Source organism: Bufo gargarizans, chromosome 4, assembly GCF_014858855.1.
Source record: "Bufo gargarizans isolate SCDJY-AF-19 chromosome 4, ASM1485885v1, whole genome shotgun sequence".
NCBI lineage: Eukaryota > Metazoa > Chordata > Amphibia > Anura > Bufonidae > Bufo > Bufo gargarizans.
Genome location: NC_058083.1, coordinates 18613523 through 18634268, shown reverse-complemented (window position 1 = coordinate 18634268; position 20746 = coordinate 18613523). Strand labels below are relative to the sequence as shown.

Here is a 20746-nt window from a genome sequence, read left to right as displayed (position 1 = left end):
ACTTCCTGCACTGGAGCGTGATAGGAAGATGCGCGAGTACAAGCGCACGTTGGTAGACACGCTACTGAGAGCATTCCCAAATGTCACAGGGGAACAAGTGGAAGCCCAAGGCCAAGGCAGAGGAGGAGCAAGAGGTCGCCAAGGCAGCTGTGTCACGGCCAGCTCCTCTGAGGGCAGGGTTAGCATGGCAGAGATGTGGAAAACTTTTGTCAACACGCCACAGCTAACTGCACCACCACCTGATACGCAACGTGTTAGCAGGAGGCAACATTTCACTAACATGGTGGAACAGTACGTGTGCACACCCCTCCACGTACTGACTGATGGTTCGGCCCCATTCAACTTCTGGGTCTCTAAATTGTCCACGTGGCCAGAGCTAGCCTTTTATGCCTTGGAGGTGCTGGCCTGCCCGGCAGCCAGCGTTTTGTCTGAACGTGTATTCAGCACGGCAGGGGGCGTCATTACAGACAAACGCAGCCGCCTGTCTACAGCCAATGTGGACAAGCTGACGTTCATAAAAATGAACCAGGCATGGATCCCACAGGACCTGTCCGTCCCTTGTCCAGATTAGACATTAACTACCTCCCCATAACCATATATTATTGGACTCCAGGGCACTTCCTCATTCAATCCTATTTTTATTTTCATTTTACCATTATATTGCGAGGCTACCCAAAGTTGAATGAACCTCTCCTCTGCCTGTGTGCTAGGCCTAAATATATGCCAATGGACTGTTGCAGTGGTGGGTGACGTGAAGCCTCATTCTCTGCTATGACATGCAGACTGATTCTCTGCTGACATGAAGCCAGATCCTCTGTTACGGGAGCTCTCTCCTCTGCCTGGGTGCTGGGCCTAAATTTATGACAATTGACTGTTGCAGTGGTGGGTGACGTGAAGCCTGATTCTCTGCTATGATATGAAGACTGATTCTCTGCTGACATGAAGCCAGATTGTCTGTTACGGGACCTTTCTCCTCTGCCTGGGTTCTGGGCCTAAATTTATGAAAATTGACTGTTGCAGTGGTGGGTGACGTGAAGCCTGATTCTCTGCTATGATATGAAGACTGATTCTCTGCTGACATGAAGCCAGATTGTCTGTTACGGGACCTTTCTCCTCTGCCTGGGTTCTGGGCCTAAATTTATGAAAATTGACTCTTACAGTGGTGGGTGACGTGAAGCCTGATTCTCTGCTATGATATGAAGACTGATTCTCTGCTGACATGAAGCCAGATTCTCTGTTACGGGACCTCTCTCCTCTGCCTGGGTGCTGGGCCTAAATTTATGACAATGGACTGTTGCAGTGGTGGCTGACGTGAAGCCTGATTCTCTGCTATGACATGCAGACTGATTCTCTGCTGTCATGAAGCCAGATTGTCTGTTACGGGACCTCTCTGCTCTGCCTGTGTGCTAGGCCTAAATATATGCCAATGGACTGTTGCAGTGGTGGCTGACGTGAAGCCTCATTCTCTGCTATGACATGCAGACTGATTCTCTGCTGTCATGAAGCCAGATTGTCTGTTACGGGACCTCTCTGCTCTGCCTGTGTGCTAGGCCTAAATATATGCCAATGGACTGTTGCAGTGGTGGGTGACGTGAAGCCTCATTCTCTGCTATGACATGCAGACTGATTCTCTGCTGACATGAAGCCAGATTGTCTGTTACGGGACCTCTCTGCTCTGCCTGTGTGCTAGGCCTAAATATATGCCAATGGACTGTTGCAGTGGTGGGTGACGTGAAGCCTCATTCTCTGCTATGACATGCAGACTGATTCTCTGCTGACATGAAGCCAGATTGTCTGTTACGGGACCTCTCTGCTCTGCCTGTGTGCTAGGCCTAAATATATGCCAATGGACTGTTGCAGTGGTGGGTGACGTGAAGCCTCATTCTCTGCTATGACATGCAGACTGATTCTCTGCTGACATGAAGCCAGATTGTCTGTTACGGGACCTCTCTGCTCTGCCTGTGTGCTAGGCCTAAATATATGCCAATGGACTGTTGCAGTGGTGGCTGACGTGAAGCCTCATTCTCTGCTATGACATGCAGACTGATTCTCTGCTGACATGAAGCCAGATTGTCTGTTACGGGACCTCTCTGCTCTGCCTGTGTGCTAGGCCTAAATATATGCCAATGGACTGTTGCAGTGGTGGGTGACGTGAAGCCTCATTCTCTGCTATGACATGCAGACTGATTCTCTGCTGACATGAAGCCAGATCCTCTGTTACGGGAGCTCTCTCCTCTGCCTGGGTGCTGGGCCTAAATTTATGACAATTGACTGTTGCAGTGGTGGGTGACGTGAAGCCTGATTCTCTGCTATGATATGAAGACTGATTCTCTGCTGACATGAAGCCAGATTCTCTGTTACGGGACCTCTCTCCTCTGCCTGGGTGCTGGGTAGTGTTGAGCGCGAATATTCGAAAAGCAAATTTTTTTCGCGAATATCGCAACTTCGCGATTTCGCGAATATTTCGAATATAGTGCTATATATTCGTAAAAACGAATATTCGTTTTTTGTTTCCCCCCCCCCCCCCCCACAAAATTACAGTACACATATAATTGATTGTTTCCCAAAGGTCCAACAGCTCAGATCTTACTCACATTGCCTAGAAAGTGATTGAGGCGCGAATCTTCGTAAGGCGATTTTATTAGCGCACATGCGAATATCGGCACGTCCCAGAACAGAGGCAAAGGGCTTTGCATTCATACATTAGTGAATTGAGTTGCGAATCTTCGTAAGGCGATTTTATTAGCGCACATGCGAATATCTACACTTGTCCCAGAACAGAGGCAAAGGGCTTTGCATTCATACATTAGTGATTGAATTGAGCTGCGAATCTTCGTAAGGCGATTTTATTAACGCAAATGCAAATATCTACACTTGTCCCCAGAACAGAGAGGCAAAGGCCTGTGCATTCATATAGTATAGCACCATATTCGCGAATACGTAGAACTTCGTAAAAGTCGATTTACGAATATTCGTATTTTTTATTTTACTTTCCACCTTACAGATTACATTGATCTGTACTCTGTCAACTACTGTCATCACCCCCCACTGTATCTCGATTGATTCCCAAAAGTCTCACATTCCCTAGAAAGTGATTGAGGTGCGAATCTTCGTAAGGCGATTTTATTAGCGCACATGCGAATATCTACACTTGTCCCAGAACAGAGGCAAAGGGCATTGCATTCATACATTAGTGATTGAATTGAGTTGCGAATCTTCGTAAGGCGATTTCATTAGCGCACATGTGAATTTTGCATAGCATATGTATTATGCGATAATTCGAATTATCGCATATGCGAAATAATAACGAATTTGAATAATCGCGAATATTTTACGAATATTCTTTCGAATATTCACAAAATTTCGCGAATTCGAATATGGGACATGCCGCTCAACACTAGTGCTGGGCCTAAATTTATGACAATGGACTGTTGCAGTGGTGGGTGACGTGAAGCCTGATTCTCTGCTATGACATGCAGACTGATTCTCTGCTGACATGAAGCCAGATTGTCTGTTACGGGACCTCTCTCCTCTGCCTGGGTGCTGGGCCTAAATATATGCCAATGGACTGTTGCAGTGGTGGCTGACGTGAAGCCTCATTCTCTGCTATGACATGCAGACTAATTCTCTGCTGACATGAAGACAGATTCTCTGTTACGGGACCTCTCTCCTCTGCCTGGGTGCCGGGGCCTAAATATCTGAGAATGGACTGTTCCAGTGGTGGGTGACGGGAAGCCAGATTCTCTGCTATGGAACCTCTCTCCAATTGATTTTGGTTAATTTTTATTTATTTAATTTTTATTTTAATTAATTTCCCTATCCACATTTGTTTGCAGGGGATTTACCTACATGTTGCTGCCTTTTGCAGCCCTCTAGCTCTTTCCTGGGCTGTTTTACAGCCTTTTTAGTGCCGAAAAGTTCGGGTCCCCATTGACTTCAATGGGGTTCGGGTTCGGGACGAAGTTCGGATCGGGTTCGGATCCCGAACCCGAACATTTCCGGGATGTTCGGCCGAACTTCTCGAACCCGAACATCCAGGTGTTCGCTCAACTCTACTTATAGATAAAAAAAAAAAAAAAATTACAACTTTCCTAGGGCTCTTTCACACCTGCGTTCTTTTGTTCCGGCATAGAGTTCCGTCGTCGGGGCTCTATGCCGGAAGAATCCTGATCAGTTTTATCCTAATGCATTCTGAATGGAGAGAAATCCGTTCAGGATGCATCAGGATGTCTTTAGTTCCGGACCGGAACGCTTTTTGGCCGGAGAAAATACCGCAGCATGCTGCGCTTTTTGCTCCGGCCAAAAATCCTGAAGACTTGCCGCAAGGCCGGATCCGGAATTAATGCCCATTGAAAAGCATTGATCCGGATGGGGCCTTAAGCAGCTAAATGTCGTTTCGGCGCATTGCCGGATCCAACGTTTAGCTTTTTCTGAATGGTTACCATGGCTGCCGGGACGCTAAAGTCCTGGCAGCCATGGTAAAGTGTAGTGGGGAGCGGGGGAGCAGCATACTTACTGTCCGTGCGGCTCCCGGGGCGCTCCAGAGTGACGTCAGGGCGCCCCATGCGCATGGATGACGTGATCACATGGCACGTCATCCATGCGCATGGGGCGCTCTGACGTCATTCTGGAGCGCCCCGGGAGCCGCACTGACTTTAAGTATACCGCTCCCCCGCTCCCACTTTGGCAACCAGGACTTTAATAGCGTCCTGGCTGCCATAGTAACACTGAACGCATTTTGAAGACTGATCAGTCTTCAAATGCTTTCAGTTCACTTGCGTTTTTCCGGATCCGGCGTGTAATTCCGGCAAGTGGAGTACACGCCGGATCCGGACAACGCAAGTGTGAAAGAGGCCTTACTGCTTTATGTGTAAATTCTTCTTCTTTTAAGGCAGCAGTAAGACTGTTACATTGCAGAAATACCATGGAGATTTGTGCAGGGCAGACAGTGTGTTGAGCTCACAGAGTATTTTCTAGACTGGATGCATCTATAATAGACAATACTCTGAGCTCAGTACATCATCAGCAAATGTACACATCTCTCTGCGTGCTTGCTACAATGTATCAGTCTGCTTAGCTCCCAGAGCCTTCTCTAGACTGGATGCAGGGTTACTGTACACAGCTATGTTCTCCTTCATTCACAACAAGCAGAGATCTTGAAAAGCATGAGGAATGGAAACACAAAGTATATTAGTTGGAGAATATTTATTATATAGATGTTTATATGTAGATTGTAAGCCCTCACGGGCAGGGCTCTCTCTCCTTCTGTACCTCTTCTTGTTTGTGCTTAGTGCAATTGTCTGTATTGTGTATGTGCACCGCTTATCATATGTACAGCGCTATGGAATGAATGGCGCTTTAATAATAATAATAATAATGTAATTTATTATACTGTATTAGTTACATTTTCTTTCTATAAAACCCCTTTAAATATCTGCATGGCTAACCTATAAGAGATGCCATACCTGTGCCAGTGGCTTGTTCTCAAATTGTTTCTCATGTTCGAAGAAAGTGTCCAGTCCATGTTCTTTAACAATCTGCTCGGACTCGTCAGAAAACAGGACAGCGTCCCCATCGAAAGCCACTCTCAGCTCATTCTCGGGTAGAACAATGTCTCGTTTGGAAACAAACATAGTGGCGGCTGCAATTCCTGAAAGGAGAGAAGTGAATAATTCACTAATAGTCGCTAAAAAAGCGTCACCTATCTGCATATTTATCTAAATGCTTTCTATGCATCTAATATATATCGATCAACCATAACAGTATCATTTGTAAGGATAGCCCTCGTTCCATCACTACAGGTCTTACCTATTAATGCAAAGACTCTGAAGGAGTCCTGTGGTATCTGGCACCAAGACGCTAGCAGCAGATCTTGTAGTGTACTGTATAATTTGGCCCTTATCAGAGTCTCTCAGATACCTATGCTTGCCCATTTTTATCTATCTATCGATCTATCTATCTATCTATCTATCTATCTCTCATATCTATCTATCTCATATCTATCTATCTATCTATCTCTCATATCTATCTATCTCATATCAATCTACCCATCTATCTCATATCTATTCTTTACATATCTCTATATCTCTCTGCTTGTATCTGTCTCTCCATATATCAGTCTGTCTGTCTATGTTGACGAAGCCAGCAGATGAAACGCACGTCGTGGATGTCTCAGAGTATGTGTTCAAAACATTAATTGCTTTACTGAATTTTTTATTTATTTATCATATGCACTTATTACATCCGTTAGCAGAGTTTCTCATTAGAGGTTCTTTGTATTCGGCTACAGGGCGTTGACTTATATTTGGTTACTACTATGTAACTATTTGAGTGGCATGTGACCATTTGTCACCATTTATATTAATCATTTAGGACCCTGTAGCTGAACTCAATTATATAGACTTTATATTATTTAGCTTTTTGCAAGCAAGTATAGTTGCCTTTTTATAGCTACTCTATGAGACATTGAGTGTTGGTTGCACCGCCTGGCCGCACTCTATATTGGGGGGATTTTTTTTGTTTCCCTCTAGTATTTTTCAGCAACACTTACTTTTATATATTTGCATTTTGCGTTATTATGGATCAATAAATTATGTTATAGACTTTTATTTCGGACCTGTATCTTTTTGGTTGTTGTCTGTCTGTGTTGAACCTGATTCCACATCCAGTGTGACATCAGCAGTAATGTAGATGGTGGGTCACCAGAGAGGCGAGCTCTTTCCCCTGGCAGACTCTGTCCTCTCTCACATTGCTGTTGTCAGACCTCATGTTGTCTGGCCTGTCATGGGGCCTGAATGAGCCGCCTGTTTGGCCTGACCCTGACAGCAGAGGTTTACACAACAGAAGCCAGGCAGCAGTGTGGCAGCGCTCTCTGATGTGTCCTGTCTGTGGAATATGTTGCTACTACAAGATCGAGGCCGTGCCAAAAAGAAGGATAACAAACTATGTACAAAATAATATACACATGTAAAAGCCATTACACAACATCAGCGCCTGACTGACAGGTCCTGGAAAGTCTCCAAAGTGGTCCAGCCGGCGCTCACAACCTCTACAGAAGGAGACTTCCTACACTATTTTTCAGGATGAGACTCATTTAAAGCCTAATCCAGAGGAGTTCATTAACAATCATTCAGATTAGTATCAGGATGTTTTTGTCACCAGGGTATCAAAGGAAAAAAGTAACTGAAAGAGAAGGTGACTTTTAAAAATACCTTTATTATTCTATCAAAGAAGGGTATTGGTATAAATATACCACTATAGTGTAGAGAGACATGTGAGTACTTCCCCCCACAAGAAATCTACAGTAACAGGATAGCAAGAAATAAGGAAAAAACTGGGGAGGGAGGGGCAGAGTCTTATGGACCGGGCAGGGGCAGAGTTCTCTCACCCTAGTTTGCCCTCTAGCCTGCTCAGCCCAGGGCGACCCCCTGATTGTGGAGGTTCCCTATCCACGAACCTATTACTATCCTGTCCCTGTTAGACCCTACTCAGGGGAACCCTAGTAGGGGGAAAGATAACTAAGTCGAGGGTATCGGCGGTTATTCCAAAAGAGGTAGGAAGCGCCGAGACCCTTCTGATCAACAAATAAGAGTGTCAGTGGCTGTTCCCAGGATTGGGTGCCACTGAGACTCGCCAAATACAAAACAAACGGGTCTTTCTGCATTCATATGTCCATTCCATAAAAAGCTAGAATATGTCCACAAATTGCAGACCACGGACCCATTGAAATAATGAGTCCACAAAAAAATGCGGATGGCACACCGAAAGCTTCTGTATTTTGAGGATCCGCGATTCACAAAATGAATATGTTTGTGTGCATCAGACCTTATTCACAGATACCACTCCACACGCAACCCAAGTTCTGCCGATCACAGTATCACCTCCACCACTCTAGTCATCTCTTCCCACTCTCATCTACAACACTTCCCTCGTGGATCTTCTCCCCTTAATCCACCCAGTCCAAGCTCGCAACTAGTATATAACCTGATCTACAGAGCCCCCAAGCACTATTCCAACACCACCCCACCTGACAAGTCTACAGCTGTTTACACCTTGACCTAACCTCTCGTATCTACTTTCTATTCTTTATAAATTGTAAGCTCATGTAGGCAGGGTTCCTACATAATGCATCATGAAAGCACTGTTTGACGTAGTCGTTACAATGTGTCACCATAACACAATGCTATGAAAAGCAATACACAACTTTATGGCAAGTTATTTGTAAAATAAAATAAATTATTTTATAAAGTAAATAAAACAAAAAAAAAAAAAATCATTTTCAGAAAGCTCAGCAGGGGTAATACCAACCTGCCACTTAGGGCTGAAACGATTTGTCGATTAAATCGAGTAATTCGACGCAAAAAAAATCCTCAATGCAAATTTTTTGCATCGAAGATTCGTTTGGGTCATGTGAAGCGCTTGCTATTACTCCCACTGCGCTTGGAATACTCACCTTTCCAGCAGGAGGCCTCCCGGACACTTCACAGCATATCCATGGTCCTGCTCTGCACTGACCTCCTCCTGACGTACGCACGCCGTGACCTGACGCGCCGTGTGACATCAGGCGCAGAATGATAGGGTGTCGGCAGCGCCCCTGCTGTAAAGGTAAGTTGGTGAAACCGAGGAGGTGGGGGTGCGACTAAGTTCGGGCGCCCGGATTGCACTGCGTCATAGCAACCAATGACGCTGTGCAATCCGGGTGTCAGGAGGAGCAGGACAGCAGAGACTGGGGTGGAGGCTGATGGCACTGGGGTGGGGGAGCTGATGGCACTGGGGCATAGTGGAGCTGATGCACTTGGGCTGATCGCACAGTGGGGATCGAAGGGTGTTGGGGACTGATGGCAGGGGTTCTGATGAGTTTTTATAAAGGAAAACAGTCTATAAAATTTTTTTTTCTTACTACATTACTTGACTAATCGTAAAAAATAATCAATAGAATACTCGATTACTAAAATAATCGTTTTCTGCAGCCCTACTGCCACTGTCATCCTGCTGTCTCCGAAAATGACGTAACTCTGAATAAAATATTGCTCAAGGACTTATGTTCACAGGTGTGATTGACTTAACATTCTTCAAGTAATTAGTCACCGACTAAAGTGAAATCAGTGGCCTCTTGCTGACCAGTCACATACAAATGCCGCTGTTGTGTCTCTTTCCATTGATTTAGTTATAACTGGGAAAATGAGATGCAGAGATGAAATACAAGACCCAGGTCATAGTGCCGGGAGGTGAATGAATAGGAGTCTTGTGAATGACATGAAGAAGGCAGGTACCCGGCACCTCTGGCCATGTAAGAAGCCTCATTTTAGACTGGTAAGGTCGGAGTTCTTTGAGCGTGCCCCATGACACTCTCTGCCCTAGTGATCGGCACAGGACTGCCGGGGAAAAGACAACATTCATTCACAGACTTTTCCAGACGGCAGCAATTTGCTTTCCTGTTTGGAAAGTGAAGCACTTAAGAGCGGAGAGAGGACGTTACCTTCCTGAATGGCCTCTTGTACCTTCTCTGAATCCTTCGATAGGTACAGGTTGGTGAGGTACGCCTTTAGGTACCCGATCGGGCTCTTCCCTCCCGTCATGCAGAATCGTTCAATGTTCAAACCTAAAATACAAAAGCAAATTAGCATGAGAGATGTGAGAACATGGAAGTGCCACTGGAGAATTTCATTATTTTGGCATTATCACATTTTGCTGAATTCTTATTAGTAGAGAGGAATGCATTATGGGAAAGCTGCAGATTCAGGTCTTAGGCTGTATTCACATATGTACATATAGGAAGATCCCCCTGTGAATGCACTAAATGTAAAGCTCCAACGTATGCCACTGTATAACATACAGGAGCATGCATCTGTGTTATCCGCCATGCCAAAAAAATGACTGCTGAGTGGATGCCATGTGAACACTCCATCATCGGTAGGGTCTATAGTTTATGAACAAAGAGATACATACAGGTGTGTCGGCTCTTACTTTTCCTCTTGGCTTGACATATCACAAGTTGTGTGGCACAAACTTTGAAATAAAAAAAACATGATTTTGCGATACTCTGTCGGGAGTTTATGATGTGTGTGTCTGTATTTGGCCACCCAGTGGTTATAATGGGGATTGCAGCCTGTAGATGGAATTTCTAGTGTGCGAGTTCATAATTTAGTCAATTTATTAAATAAAAATTACTATAATAAAGTGGCCTAAATGGGAGGAAATGCTCAAAAATCCCAAACACTGTGGCGTGTTTATAACCGGGGGGAGCAATTCCTCTGCATGTGATCTTCTTGCTAGCGGCAATCCCCAGCAAAAAATGCATATAATGGAGGATGTCAGCAGCGGACCACATGCACCACAATGGCATCCTACACAAGATGGGATAATGTGTGGATGAAAATATACAAATACATAAATCACTGCAAAAGGTGCACCACAATAATATGCTACTGACAACACTGGCTGATCCCTCAGGCTGATGTTAAAAACGGAGACTTTAGCCAATGTATTCCTGTCAGGAACACAACGGAGCCCTTTTGCACCACCGTCAAGGTATCTCAGTGTGGCATAGGGTCCTACCACTAGACTACCTATGGCGTGTGAACACGGTGTGAGAGGTGCCAAGATCAAATTCACAGCAAAGCTCCCAAGCTGCACCTTTTGCAGTGATTTATACATTTGTATATTTTCATCCACACATTATCCCATCTTGTGTTGGATGCCATTGTGGTGCATGCGGTCCGCTGCGGACATCCTCCATTGTATGCATTTTTGCTGGGGATTGCCGTTAGCAACTGATCACATGCAGAGGAGTTGCTCCCCCGGTTATAAACACGCCACAGTGTTTGGAGTTTGAGTGTTTCCTCCCATTTAGGCCACTTTATTTCAGTTATTTTTCTTGATATGTTTGGAATGTGCCATTGCGTACTGCTGGTAGCATTCTGTTGCCCCTGGTAACCTGTGTCACATGGCCTGTTATAGGCGGGGCTTACAGTTTTATCTCTCCCACTGACTGAGTGATCTCACTATGGAGGTATGTGGGAGCTTGGCTGTAAGTTATATCTTAGCACCTCTCAGACCGTGTTCACACACCGTAGGTAGTCCAGTGGTAGGAACCCATGCCACCAGGGGCGTAACTACCATTGCGGCAGACCATGCGACTGCTATGGGGCCCAGTCTTAGTTGGGATTATCTCCTCGTCTACTGGTGGTGAAAACTTGGTCAGGACTAGAGTTGAGCGAACACCTGGATGTTCGGGTTCGAGAAGTTCGGCCGAACATCCCGGAAATGTTCGGGTTCGGGATCCGAACCCGATCCGAACTTCGTCCCGAACCCGAACCCCATTGAAGTCAATGGGGACCCGAACTTTTCGGCACTAAAACGGCTGTAAAACAGCCCAGGAAAGGGCTAGAGGGCTGCAAAAGGCAGCAACATGTAGGTAAATCCCCTGCAAACAAATGTGGATAGGGAAATTAATTAAAATAAAAATTAAATAAATAAAAATTAACCAAAATCAATTGGAGAGAGGTTCCATAGCAGAGAATCTGGCTTCCCGTCACCCACCACTGGAACAGTCCATTCTCAGATATTTAGGCCCCGGCACCCAGGCAGAGGAGAGAGGTCCCGTAACAGAGAATCTGTCTTCATGTCAGCAGAGAATTAGTCTGCATGTCATAGCAGAGAATGAGGCTTCACGTCAGCCACCACTGCAACAGTCCATTGGCATATATTTAGGCCGAGCACACAGGCAGAGGAGAGAGGTCCCGTAACAGAGAATCTGGCTTCATGTCAGCAGAGAATCAGTCTGCATGTCATAGCAGAGAATGAGGCTTCACGTCAGCCACCACTGCAACAGTCCATTGGCATATATTTAGGCCCAGCACACACACAGGCAGAGGAGAGAGGTCCCGTAACAGAGAATCTGGCTTCATGTCAGCAGAGAATTAGTCTGCATGTCATAGCAGAGAATGAGGCTTCACGTCACCCACCACTGCAACAGTCCATTGGCATATATTTAGGCCTAGCACACAGGCAGAGCAGAGAGGTCCCGTAACAGACAATCTGGCTTCATGACAGCAGAGAATCAGTCTGCATGTCATAGCAGAGAATGAGGCTTCACGTCACCCACCACTGCAACAGTCCATTGGCATATATTTAGGCCTAGCACACAGGCAGAGGAGAGAGGTCCCGTAACAGAGAATCTGTCTTCATGTCAGCAGAGAATCAGTCTGCATGTCATAGCAGAGAATGAGGCTTCACGTCAGCCACCACTGCAACAGTCCATTGGCATATATTTAGGCCCAGCACCCAGGCAGAGGAGGGAGGTCCCGTAACAGAGAATCTGTCTTCATGTCAGCAGAGAATTAGTCTGCATGTCATAGCAGAGAATGAGGCTTCACGTCAGCCACCACTGCAACAGTCCATTGGCATATATTTAGGCCCAGCACACACACAGGCAGAGGAGAGAGGTCCCGTAACAGAGAATCTGGCTTCATGTCAGCAGAGAATCAGTCTGCATGTCATAGCAGAGAATGAGGCTTCACGTCAGCCACCACTGCAACAGTCCATTGGCATATATTTAGGCCCAGCACACACACAGGCAGAGGAGAGAGGTCCCGTAACAGAGAATCTGGCTTCATGTCAGCAGAGAATCAGTCTGCATGTCATAGCAGAGAATGAGGCTTCACGTCAGCCACCACTGCAACAGTCCATTGGCATATATTTAGGCCCAGCACCCAGGCAGAGGAGGGAGGTCCCGTAACAGAGAATCTGTCTTCATGTCAGCAGAGAATTAGTCTGCATGTCATAGCAGAGAATGAGGCTTCACGTCAGCCACCACTGCAACAGTCCATTGGCATATATTTAGGCCCAGCACACACACAGGCAGAGGAGAGAGGTCCCGTAACAGAGAATCTGGCTTCATGTCAGCAGAGAATCAGTCTGCATGTCATAGCAGAGAATGAGGCTTCACGTCAGCCACCACTGCAACAGTCCATTGGCATATATTTAGGCCCAGCACACACACAGGCAGAGGAGAGAGGTCCCGTAACAGAGAATCTGGCTTCATGTCAGCAGAGAATCAGTCTGCATGTCATAGCAGAGAATGAGGCTTCACGTCAGCCACCACTGCAACAGTCCATTGGCATATATTTAGGCCCAGCACACACACAGGCAGAGGAGAGAGGTCCCGTAACAGAGAATCTGGCTTCATGTCAGCAGAGAATCAGTCTGCATGTCATAGCAGAGAATGAGGCTTCACGTCAGCCACCACTGCAACAGTCCATTGGCATATATTTAGGCCCAGCACACACACAGGCAGAGGAGAGAGGTCCCGTAACAGAGAATCTGTCTTCATGTCAGCAGAGAATTAGTCTGCATGTCATAGCAGAGAATGAGGCTTCACGTCACCCACCACTGCAACAGTCCATTGGCATATATTTAGGCCTAGCACACAGGCAGAGCAGAGAGGTCCCGTAACAGACAATCTGGCTTCATGTCAGCAGAGAATCAGTCTGCATGTCATAGCAGAGAATGAGGCTTCACGTCACCCACCACTGCAACAGTCCATTGGCATATATTTAGGCCTAGCACACAGGCAGAGCAGAGAGGTCCCGTAACAGACGATCTGGCTTCATGTCAGCAGAGAATCAGTCTGCATGTCATAGCAGAGAATCAGGCTTCACGTCAGCCACCACTGCAACAGTCCATTGTCATAAATTTAGGCCCAGCACCCAGGCAGAGGAGAGAGGTCCCGTAACAGACAATCTGGCTTCATGTCAGCAGAGAATTAGTCTGCATGTCATAGCAGAGAATCAGGCTTCATGTCAGCCACCACTGCAACAGTCCATTGGCATATATTTAGGCCTAGCACACAGGCAGAGGAGAGGTTCATTCAACTTTGGGTAGCATCGCAATATAATGGTAAAATGAAAATAAAAATAGGATTGAATGAGGAAGTGCCCTGGAGTCCAATAATATATGGTTATGGGGAGGTAGTTAATGTCTAATCTGGACAAGGGACGGACAGGTCCTGTGGGATCCATGCCTGGTTCATTTTTATGAACGTCAGCTTGTCCACATTGGCTGTAGACAGGCGGCTGCGTTTGTCTGTAATGACGCCCCCTGCCGTGCTGAATACACGTTCAGACAAAACGCTGGCTGCCGGGCAGGCCAGCACCTCCAAGGCATAAAAGGCTAGCTCTGGCCACGTGGACAATTTAGAGACCCAGAAGTTGAATGGGGCCGAACCATCAGTCAGTACGTGGAGGGGTGTGCACACGTACTGTTCCACCATGTTAGTGAAATGTTGCCTCCTGCTAACACGTTGCGTATCAGGTGGTGGTGCAGTTAGCTGTGGCGTGTTGACAAAAGTTTTCCACATCTCTGCCATGCTAACCCTGCCCTCAGAGGAGCTGGCCGTGACACAGCTGCCTTGGCGACCTCTTGCTCCTCCTCTGCCTTGGCCTTGGGCTTCCACTTGTTCCCCTGTGACATTTGGGAATGCTCTCAGTAGCGCGTCTACCAACGTGCGCTTGTACTCGCGCATCTTCCTATCACGCTCCAGTGCAGGAAGTAAGGTGGGCACATTGTCTTTGTAGCGTGGATCCAGCAGGGTGGCAACCCAGTAGTCCGCACAGGTTAAAATGTGGGCAACTCTGCTGTCGTTGCGCAGGCACTGCAGCATGTAGTCGCTCATGTGTGCCAGGCTGCCCAGGGGTAAGGACAAGCTGTCCTCTGTGGGAGGCGTATCGTCATCGTCCTGCCTTTCCCCCCAGCCACGCACCAGTGATGGACCCGAGCTGCGTTGGGTGCCACCCCGCTGTGACCATGCTTCATCCTCATCCTCCTCCACCTCCTCCTCATCCTCGTCCTCCTCGTCCTCCAGTAGTGGGCCCTGGCTGGCCACATTTGTACCTGGCCTCTGCTGTTGCAAAAAACCTCCCTCTGAGTCACTTCGAAGAGACTGGCCTGAAAGTGCTAAAAATGACCCCTCTTCCTCATCCTCCTCCTCCTCCTCCTGGGCCACCTCCTGTTCCATCATCGCCCTAAGTGTTTTCTCAAGGAGACATAGAAGTGGTATTGTAACGCTGATAACGGTGTCATCGCCACTGGCCATGTTGGTGGAGTACTCGAAACAGCGCAACAGGGCACACAGGTCTCGCATGGAGGCCCAGTCATTGGTGGTGAAGTGGTGCTGTTCTGTAGTGCGACTGACCCGTGCGTGCTGCAGCTGAAACTCCACTATGGCCTGCTGCTGCTCGCACAGTCTGTCCAGCATGTGCAAGGTGGAGTTCCACCTGGTGGGCACGTCGCATATGAGGCGGTGAGCGGGAAGGCCGAAGTTACGCTGTAGCGCAGACAGGCGAGCAGCGGCAGGATGTGAACGCCGGAAGCGCGAACAGACGGCCCGCACTTTATGCAGCAGCTCTGACATGTCGGGGTAGTTGTGAATGAACTTCTGCACCACCAAATTCAGCACATGCGCCAAGCAAGGGATGTGCGTCAAATTGGCTAGTCCCAGAGCTGCAACGAGATTTCGCCCATTATCACACACCACCAGGCCGGGCTTGAGGCTCACCGGCAGCAACCACTCGTCGGTCTGTTGTTCAATACCCCGCCACAACTCCTGTGCGGTGTGGGGCCTGTCCCCCAAACATATGAGTTTCAGAATGGCCTGCTGACGTTTACCCCGGGCTGTGCTGAAGTTGGTGGTGAAGGTGTGTGGCTGACTGGATGAGCAGGTGGAAGAAGAGGAGGAGGAAGCCGAGAAGGAGGAGGTGGCAACAGGAGGCAAAGAATGTTGCCCTGCGATCCTTGGCGGCGGCAGGACGTGCGCCAAACAGCTCTCCGCCTGGGGCCCAGCTGCCACTACATTTACCCAGTGTGCAGTTAGGGAGATATAGCGTCCCTGGCCGTGCTTACTGGTCCACGTATCTGTGGTTAGGTGGACCTTGCTACAGATGGCGTTGCGCAGTGCACACTTGATTTTATCGGATACTTGGTTGTGCAGGGAAGGCACGGCTCTCTTGGAGAAGTAGTGCCGGCTGGGAACAACATACTGTGGGACAGCAAGCGACATGAGCTGTTTGAAGCTGTCTGTGTCCACCAGCCTAAATGACAGCATTTCATAGGCCAGTAGTTTAGAAATGCTGGCATTCAGGGCCAGGGATCGAGGGTGGCTAGGTGGGAATTTACGCTTTCTATCAAATGTTTGTGAGATGGAGAGCTGAACGCTGGCGTGTGACATGGTTGAGACGCTTGGTGACGGAGGTGGTGGTGGTGGTGTTGGTGGTACATCCCCTGTTTGCTGGGCGGCAGGTGCCAACGTTCCTCCAGAGGCGGAGGAAGAGGCCGAGGCGGCAGCAGCAGAATAGGCCGAGGCGGCAGCAGCAGAAGAGGTAGCAGGGGGAGCCTGAGTGACTTCCTTGGTTTTAAGGTGTTTACTCCACTGCAGTTCATGCTTTGCATGCAGGTGCCTGGTCATGCAGGTTGTGCTCAGGTTCAGAACGTTAATGCCTCGCTTCAGGCTCTGATGGCACAGCGTGCAAACCACTCGGGTCTTGTCGTCAGCACATTGTTTGAAGAAGTGCCATGCCAGGGAACTCCTTGAAGCTGCCTTTGGGGTGCTCGGTCCCAGATGGCGGCGGTCAGTAGCAGGCGGAGTCTCTTGGCGGCGGGTGTTCTGCTTTTGCCCACTGCTCCCTCTTTTGCTACGCTGTTGGCTCGGTCTCACCACTGCCTCTTCCTCCGAACTGTGAAAGTCAGTGGCACGACCTTCATTCCATGTGGGGTCTAGGACCTCATCGTCCCCTGCATCGTCTTCCACCCAGTCTTGATCCCTGACCTCCTGTTCAGTCTGCACACTGCAGAAAGACGCAGCAGTTGGCACCTGTGTTTCGTCATCATCAGAGACATGCTGAGGTGGTATTCCCATGTCCTCATCATCAGGAAACATAAGTGGTTGTGCGTCAGTGCATTCTATGTCTTTCACCGCTGGGGAAGGGCTAGGTGGATGCCCTTGGGAAACCCTGCCAGCGGAGTCTTCAAACAGCATAAGAGACTGCTGCATAACTTGAGGCTGAGACAGTTTCCCTGGTATGCATGGGGGTGATGTGACAGACTGATGGGGTTGGTTTTCAGGCGCCATCTGTGCGCTTTCTGCAGAAGACTGGGTGGGAGATAATGTGAACGTGCTGGATCCACTGTCGGCCACCCAATTGACTAATGCCTGTACCTGCTCAGGCCTTACCATCCTTAGAACGGCATTGGGCCCCACCATATATCGCTGTAAATTCTGGCGGCTACTGGGACCTGAGGTAGTTGGTACACTAGGACGTGTGGATGTGGCAGAACGGCCACGTCCTCTCCCAGCACCAGAGGGTCCACTAACACCACCACGACCATGTCCACGTCCGCGTCCCTTACTAGATGTTTTTCTCATTGTTATGGTTCACCACAACAACAAATATATTATTTGGCCCAATGTATTGTATTCAAATTCAGCGGGATATAAATTTGAGGCCTAGTATTTAGGCGCTGGGTGACCGGTATGGATTTAGTGACAGAATTAGACTTGGAAATACACAGAAGCGTGTGTGTGAAGTTATTCTGAATGACCCAATGTGCACCTTGAATATTATATACCCTTTTTGGGATAGATTTCAAATAGCTCTGATATAGCAGGAACCACTAAATTATGAAATTGCTAAATTGGGAATTGTACTTCAACCCAGAACAAAAAATGTGCTTTGACGGGCACTAAATAACTTTCCCAGCTACAACAGTACAGCGGTAACGAGAGATTTAGAGGGATTTAAATTTGAGGCCTAGTATTTAGGCGCTGGGTGACAGGTATGGGTTTAGTGACAGAATTAGACTTGGAAATACACAGTAGCGGGTGTGTGTGAAGTTATTCTGAATGACCCAATGTGCACCTTCAATATTATATACCCTTTTTGGGATAGATTTCAAATAGCTCTGATATAGCAGGAACCACTAAATTATGAAATTGCTAAATTGGGAATTGTACTTCAACCCAGAACAAAAAATGTGCTTTGACGGACACTAAATATCTTGCCCAGCAACAACAGTACAGCGGTGGGTAACGAGAGATTTAGAGGGATTTAAATTTGAGGCCTAGTATTTAGGCGCTGGGTCACCGGTATGGATTTAGTGACAGAATTAGACTTGGAAATGCACAGAAGCGTGTGTGTGAAGTTATTCTGAATGACCCTATGTGCACCTTCAATATTATATACCCTTTTAGGGATAGATTTCAAATAGCTCTGATATAGCAGAAACCACTAAATTATGAAATTGCTAAATTGGGAATTGTACTTCAACCCAGAACAAAAAATGTGCTTTGACGGACACTAAATATCTTGCCCAGCAACAACAGTACAGCGGTGGGTAACGAGAGATTTAGAGGGATTTAAATTTGAGGCCTAGTATTTAGGCGCTGGGTGACAGGTATGGGTTTAGTGACAGAATTAGACTTGGAAATACACAGTAGCGGGTGTGTGTGAAGTTATTCTGAATGACCCAATGTGCACCTTCAATATTATATACCCTTTTTGGGATAGATTTCAAATAGCTCTGATATAGCAGGAACCACTAAATTATGAAATTGCTAAATTGGGAATTGTACTTCAACCCAGAACAAAAAATGTGCTTTGACGGACACTAAATATCTTGCCCAGCAACAACAGTACAGTGGTGGGTAACGAGAGATTTAGAGGGATTTAAATTTGAGGCCTAGTATTTAGGCGCTGGGTCACCGGTATGGATTTAGTGACAGAATTAGACTTGGAAATGCACAGAAGCGTGTGTGTGAAGTTATTCTGAATGACCCTATGTGCACCTTCAATATTATATACCCTTTTAGGGATAGATTTCAAATAGCTCTGATATAGCAGAAACCACTAAATTATGAAATTGCTAAATTGGGAATTGTACTTCAACCCAGAACAAAAAATGTGCTTTGACGGACACTAAATATCTTGCCCAGCAACAACAGTACAGCGGTGGGTAACGAGAGATTTAGAGGGATTTAAATTTGAGGCCTAGTATTTAGGCGCTGGGTCACCGGTATGGATTTAGTGACAGAATTAGACTTGGAAATGCACAGAAGCGTGTGTGTGAAGTTATTCTGAATGACCCTATGTGCACCTTCAATATTATATACCCTTTTAGGGATAGATTTCAAATAGCTCTGATATAGCAGAAACCACTAAATTATGAAATTGCTAAATTGGGAATTGTACTTCAACCCAGAACAAAAAATGTGCTTTGACGGACACTAAATATCTTGCCCAGCAACAACAGTACAGCGGTGGGTAACGAGAGATTTAGAGGGATTTAAATTTGAGGCCTAGTATTTAGGCGCTGGGTGACAGGTATGGGTTTAGTGACAGAATTAGACTTGGAAATACACAGTAGCGGGTGTGTGTGAAGTTATTCTGAATGACCCAATGTGCACCTTCAATATTATATACCCTTTTTGGGATAGATTTCAAATAGCTCTGATATAGCAGGAACCACTAAATTATGAAATTGCTAAATTGGGAATTGTACTTCAACCCAGAACAAAAAATGTGCTTTGACGGACACTAAATATCTTGCCCAGCAACAACAGTACAGCGGTGGGTAACGAGAGATTTAGAGGGATTTAAATTTGAGGCCTAGTATTTAGGCGCTGGGTCACCGGTATGGATTTAGTGACAGAATTAGACTTGGAAATGCACAGAAGCGTGTGTGTGAAGTTATTCTGAATGACCCTATGTGCACCTTCAATATTATATACCCTTTTAGGGATAGATTTCAAATAGCTCTGATATAGCAGAAACCACTAAATTATGAAATTGCTAAATTGGGAATTGTACTTCAACCCAGAACAAAAAATGTGCTTTGACGGACACTAAATATCTTGCCCAGCAACAACAGTACAGCGGTGGGTAACGAGAGATTTAGAGGGATTTAAATTTGAGGCCTAGTATTTAGGCGCTGGGTCACCGGTATGGATTTAGTGACAGAATTAGACTTGGAAATGCACAGAAGCGTGTGTGTGAAGTTATTCTGAATGACCCTATGTGCACCTTCAATATTATATACCCTTTTAGGGATAGATTTCAAATAGCTCTGATATAGCAGAAACCACTAAATTATGAAATTGCTAAATTGGGAATTGTACTTCAACCCAGAACAAAAAATGTGCTTTGACGGACACTAAATATCTTGCCCAGCAACAACAGTACAGTGGTGGGTAACGAGAGATTTAGAGGGATTTAAATTTGAGGCCTAGTATTTAGGCGCTGGGTCACCGGTATGGATTTAGTGACAGAATTAGACTTGGAAATGCACAGAAGCGTGTGTGTGAAGTTATTCTGAATGACCCTATGTGCACCTTCAATATTATATACCCTTTTAGGGATAGATTTCAAATAGCTCTGATATAGCAGAAACCACTAAATTATGAAATTGCTAAATTGGGAATTGTACTTCAACCCAGAACAAAAAATGTGCTTTGACGGACACTAAATATCTTGCCCAGCAACAACAGTACAGCGGTGGGTAACGAGAGATTTAGAGGGATTTAAATTTGAGGCCTAGTATTTAGGCGCTGGGTGACAGGTATGGGTTTAGTGACAGAATTAGACTTGGAAATACACAGTAGCGGGTGTGTGTGAAGTTATTCTGAATGACCCAATGTGCACCTTCAATATTATATACCCTTTTTGGGATAGATTTCAAATAGCTCTGATATAGCAGG

General features: G+C 46.5%; 1 protein-coding gene across 1 annotated transcript in view; it reads right to left on the bottom strand.

Moving 5' to 3' along the window:
• LOC122935737 (cytosolic 5'-nucleotidase 1A-like) overlaps nucleotides 1–20746 on the bottom strand; it is a 64093-nt gene that overhangs the window by 10370 nt on the left and 32977 nt on the right. Inside the window, exons 5-6 of the mRNA XM_044291601.1 lie at nucleotides 9479–9601; nucleotides 5466–5650 (exon numbers count right to left, since the gene is read on the bottom strand). Of these exons, the coding sequence (XP_044147536.1) occupies nucleotides 5466–5650; nucleotides 9479–9601 (308 nt within the window). The remainder of the gene's footprint in view (nucleotides 1–5465; nucleotides 5651–9478; nucleotides 9602–20746) is intronic.